This window comes from Manacus vitellinus, unplaced genomic scaffold (genome assembly GCF_001715985.3).
Source record: "Manacus vitellinus isolate BGI_N305 unplaced genomic scaffold, ASM171598v3 scaffold_28_pilon, whole genome shotgun sequence".
NCBI classification, from domain to species: Eukaryota; Metazoa; Chordata; class Aves; order Passeriformes; family Pipridae; genus Manacus; species Manacus vitellinus.
The window spans coordinates 7,815,355-7,820,920 of NW_021940122.1; the positions used below are offsets into that span (position 1 = coordinate 7,815,355).

General features: G+C 45.4%; 1 protein-coding gene across 1 annotated transcript; it reads left to right on the top strand.

Moving 5' to 3' along the window:
* The first annotated feature begins 193 nt into the window (after positions 1–193).
* On the top strand, positions 194–2,425 carry NDUFB4 (NADH:ubiquinone oxidoreductase subunit B4). Its single transcript, XM_018074689.2, is given in 7 exon segments — positions 194–216; positions 218–308; positions 310–357; positions 359–379; positions 381–395; positions 626–772; positions 2,308–2,425. Coding segments are annotated over 7 exon segments (405 nt in total). The 3' UTR covers positions 2,368–2,425.
* Positions 2,426–5,566: the final 3,141 nt, after the last annotated feature.

The window sequence follows — 5,566 nt, forward strand, 5'->3', positions numbered from 1 at the left end:
CAAAGGACAGCCTTCCTTAAGAAAACTTTTACGTATTCCACATTTTTCAACAGGACTGCAGTCCCACCTTTGTCCCACCCGCCCCGAGGTGCCCCGCACGCCCCGAGCCCCCCTGAGGGGAGCGGGCGCTGCTCCCGCCATCCCGCGGGGCCGCAGGGGCGCGGCGGAGGCGGCGCCGCAGGCCGGGTCCAAGATGGCTGTCGGGCCGCCTCCGTCGCCCCGAAGTGTACCGGCCCAACGCCTACGTCTCGCTGCCCGCCGAGCTCGACCCCGACACCTACGATGCGTCGCCGGAGAAGCGCCGCGCCGGAGGCCGAGCGCCTGGCCATCCGCGCCCGGCTCAAGCGGCAGTACCAGCCTGCAGCTCAACAACCCCAAACCCGCCCGCCGTCATCGTGAGTGGGGGGGGGGCGGGCGCGGGCCGAGGGCATCGGGGGGAGCGCGGGCTCGTCCGGCCTCACCCGGCGGGTCCGCGCCGGGCCTGGGGTCGGGGCCGTGCCCGGGGCTGTGCCGGCGGGACGCTGCCCGTCCTCCCCGTGACCTTGGTGCCCTTCCCGTCGTCCCCCGGGTGGAGTGGCCATGGCAGGGGCCCGCAGGCCTCACCGCGGTTTTCTTTGCACCCCAGGAAGACCCCGCCATGATCCGCTGGGTCTATGCGAGGACGCACAACGTGTACCCTAATTTCCGCCCAACCCCCAAGACGTCCTTCCTAGGAGCTGTTTGTGCGATAGGCCCCATCCTCTTCTGGATCGCTGTCTTCAAACTTGACAGGGTAAGTCATCTGGCGACACCGAACGTCGGTGAACAGCAAAAACACCGGGTTGTGAGGTATAGATCTGCACCTCAGAATGATTAATACCATTAAAGTAATGAGGGAAGGAAGACTGATACCGAGCCTGCTATCTCAAAGCCTCGTAACTGGTTGCAAAGTCTTGTTTTTCTGAGAGCCTTTTATTGTATGCTGGGGTATGGCCAGTCACAGTTTGCCCGATCAGGCTGTTTTGCTGTAATAAAGCTCTCTGTAGCACTGATAGTGGAAATTAATCATGAGAGACTCTTATTTTCAGCGGTTGATAAGCATTACCTATACTTTCTAAACTTAAATAGGAAGCTTATGGAGGACAGACTTATCAATGTCTCAGTGCAATTGCTTGACTATTTCTCTAATCTCATGAAACAAATCAGGAGGAGTTATAATAATGTTGATTGCAGTGCCTGACCTCAGCTGGTTGTTTAAGATTTTGGAAGGTTTATCTTTCTTCCATTCTAACTTCTAGAATGTGGACATCAGAATCTGAGAATGGTAGATGATTATGAAAAACCTCAGCTTTATGCATACATAAGAAAATTCTAGGTAACTGGCATACAGTGGCTGGTTTTTGTAGAGAGTTTGGAGCTGTGGTAAAATATTCTTTGTTTCCCTCTTTTGCACAGAAGTAACATTTTAGATCAAGTCACTAACATAAATTGAGTCTTTGTAGGGAATGTTATTTGCTAGGATGAATTGAAAATACAGGTTTTAGGAAACATGCTGAGCATGTCGATATGAATATTTTTGAGACTTCAGTACCTCTGCAGTCATACTGAGGTCTTTAATTAGTGCCCAGGATAATTTCTTTTCCTTTATTGCAGTTCCTTTAGTGATGTTTGGGGATTTTTCTTGTTTTTCTGATAGTAAATAACGCTCAATAATCATTATACATTTTTCTCTGAGAAGTGTTTGCTCTTTGTTTGGGAAAGCAAAAGATACACTGCTAAGTCTTAAGCAAATCTGCTGGTTTTATCCAGCAGAAGGAATCTGGGCAGTATCTGCAGTGTCCTGTAATGGTACCTGACAGAAAGGTAAATGACTGCAGAGTGAGATACGAAAGGGTTGAAAGTGAGCAGTCAGACAAGTTATTAGGAAGTTTCTCCATAATTATGTCTCTAAGCTGGATTATTCAGCCACAAGGAGGAGGTAGAAACTAAGGTACTACAAATTAACTGTTACACAACTAGTTTGGTGAAAAATACTTCACAGGAATTGGTCTCTGCTGGCCTGTAAGAGTAGCTTGATGTGAGGTGAGGTCAGTCTGAGAAGGTCTTTAGTAGGTGAAGTTAAGTGCCTTATTATCTTTTTAACCACAACAGCTCTTACCAGAGTGTGTGCTTATAGAATCATTTAGAGTGGAAAAGACCCTTAAGATCATATATGGTGCTGTCTCTGTGTAGTCCATGCTGAAATACTAGAGCTGCTGTTCTCTTATCCCAGGCTGATTGAAATCCTTCTCTAGTAAAATAATAACAAATGTTCTTTTTCTTCCACAGGACCATAAAGAGAAGCTTATCAAAGAAGGTAAATTCGAGCGGCCATTCAGTGTATTCTGAGTTCCTGGAATTGCAGTGATGTTCATGGAATATAAATAAAATAAGATATATTATGTGCTGACGTTTCTCCTTCATAAGAATAAATCTTAATTGCTTGTTGGTTGTCTTGCATCTTTAAAAATAATGGAAAGTGTGATAAAGTAGGATCTCTGTATCTAAACCAGATGGATAGACAGTGTCTGAAACTCGGCCAGTGCACTCTTTTGATCTATGTACAGAGGCTCCTTTTAAACCACAGAAGTTGTTGCTGTCTAAGCAGGCTGAAGTCTAGAATTGCTAGCCAGGTAAAATGTTAAGTAAGACCAAAGCACTTTCCTAAAGAACTATTGCTTGCCTTCCAGATATTTCTTCCTGGTGTCAGTTTGACTGTGTGGTTTGCCCTAATTGGGAATAGGCAAGTTCTGTGATACATTTTTAAGAACCTGGGAGCCTGCCTGACTGGTCTAATAAGTTGAATTAATTTTTCTTTTCCTTAATAAAATGCAAGCCTAAATCATGTATATTGCAATAAACTTCTGGATGAAATTACAGTACCATATTTGGAAACAGTGAGCTCAAGGTTGTCATGCCATACGTGACTAGCATTTCTACTAATTCTGTTATTCCTGTGAGTGGGAGATAAGAAGTAAAAGAGAAAGATTTTTGTTTTGACACTGGATCCCTTGCAGTATAGGAAAATTCTGTTTCATCCCTGTAAAGGGGCTGTGTTCAAAAACAAGAAACCAACACCAAGCAAGCCTTGTGCCTGCAAAGATGCCTCCTCTGTTTATTCTTAGAAGAACACAAGACTTCTCTACCTAGGTCAACTGGTATAGATGACTCTGGAATTGTTACTGCCAAGGTACTGGAATGTGAGTGCGAGAAAAGATTTTTAATTCAGAGTTGAATTTTCAAGTGGCCTGTAGGTGCCATTGTGACCCAGACAACCTTCATTCTTTGGACATTGTATGGGAGTGGTTTCTTCCCAAACGTTGAGGTTAATGCCAAAAGCTCAATCTGATGCAAAAGTTGAAAACTTCCCTCTGCCTTCTGGGAAAGCAGCCAATGTTAAGTCAGCAAAACCAGCTCTACCGAGTAAATATGGGCCATTTGCTTTCCTGAATGTAAATATGGGCCATTTGCTTTCTGTCTTCAGCAGAGTGAGTTAATGAGCTTTTTCACATAATCACAAAATGGATGAGGTTGGAAAGGACCTCTAGAGGTCATCTGGGTCCAACCTCTTGCTTAAGCAGGGCTGTCTAACGTGGGTTGTCCGGTGCCCATGTCCACGTGGCTTTTCAGTATCTCCAGGGTTGAAGACTTTACAACCTCCCTGGGCAACCTCTGCCTGTGCTCAGTCACCCTGGCAATAAAAATGCTTCCTGAAGTTTATTTTTGTTTATAATTTCTTTAAGTGTTTCCTGTTGTAGCTCTTTCCTTTCCTGTCTGGGTCGCAAAACGTTCAGCCCGTGTGGAGTTTGGCACTAATTCTGCGTGCAGAAGCTGTGCGAAGACGTGCCCTGCTTTTGCAATCCCTTATGTGCTCCCAGCAACCCTCTTGCCCTTGTTTCTGCAGCTTGTTCTTGGGCAGGGTTAACTAAAGCAAACCTGGATTATTCTCTCTGCAGAACAGCTTCTAAAAGACTGTCACAAATGATATTACAAGATATGGCTGTGGATCCATGCAGAGAGGCATCAATGCATGGAGAGAGTGGTATTTAGGGAAAGAAATAATTGCTTGTCTGCGCATGCTAAATTAACTATTCTTGCTGCCACAAACTAATTTGATCTCCCAGGACCCATTTCCTCAGCTAATTGCAGCTCGAGTTGCCACGCATGTAAATTCTCCCTTGCAGCTGTGTTTGTTTCAGGCCAGCTGAGCCGATGGTTTGGGATGGATTGTGGATGAGCACAGTGCCTCTGGTCTTTCAGGCCAGCCTCAGATTGATGCTTGCGGCACCTGCCACAGCCCTTTCCTGTGCAGATAAAAGTCTCTGATGCTACATCCCTGTGGATTTGAGCGTGGTGCTGGGGGATATGCTGCCCTACTTTTCTCATTATTTGCAGAACTCTCCATGCTGTTTTCTTGCAAGGAATGAATGTGCCGTGCTACTAGAGGTGGGGTTGGTGTTTGAGGCAGTGGTGCTGGGTGCATAGAGGAAGGAAAGGGAATTAAGTTTCCCTTTAGATATGTAGAATGAAGACAGGGAATTAAATGTGCTTTGTGGAACTTGACCCTTGATTGATGTGTTACCACCCATATCTGCTTCAGTGATATGTCCATACAAGAGAAATTCAAGCCTGCTGGTCACCACATGATAATTTAAGTCCCAAACAGAAAACAAGCTTTTCCCCTCTGCACGTGAAACATTCAGACCTCATTTATCCCTGAATCAGTCTGATTAAATCAGCTTGTCTGGCAAATTGATTCTCCCGAACGTCCTTTTCTGAATTGGTTATTTTAGAGTAAACATCTCCGTGTAGATTTTATAATGTAATACTTTGCTCAGAGCTGATGCTTTTTTTCCTCCCAAGGATCTGGTGCAGATCCAAAACTGATGATAGATGTAGCTGACTGAAATTACATGTCGCAGCTCTACATTTCCTTCTTTTTTGGAAAATTGTTTGTCTTGGGAAATAAGAAACATAGATTCTGGTGGCACCAAGCTTAGAAACCTTCATGTGGGTACGTGGTAGAGACCTGAAGTGTGAGGTGTCTGGGCTGTCCTCCTGGTTCCCACCCTATTTGGGGCTTTTTTTTCTGTCTCCACCAATGCAATGCTGCAAATTAGCACTGAACTACGGAGAGGATTTGTCAAGTGCTGACAAACGAGCCAATGTTGAAGGATGGCCAGGGTGTGGAACAGAAACTTTCCCTTACTTATCAGTGAAATGCTTTGGATTCTCCAGCCTTTTTTCATTTGTGGTCTACTTTTCTGACAATCAAGTCTTTCCTTTGGCAACCCTCCACAGATGAGCAGGTTGAAGTGTTCTGCTCTAATAGGGGGCTTAGGTCTGATAGAGCCTTCGGCTCTGTAAAGCTCTTCCCATACAGACAGTATGAAATGCTTTGTCAATCCCTAGCTCCTCCCTGTGAAAGACACATGGGGTTGTATTTTCTGAAAACCCTCTGAACAAGAGCCGACTGTCACCTTGTGTCCACACAAGGTGCAGCTTTCACACCGACTATGTATGGTGAGAGACACGCAAGTACTTCAGC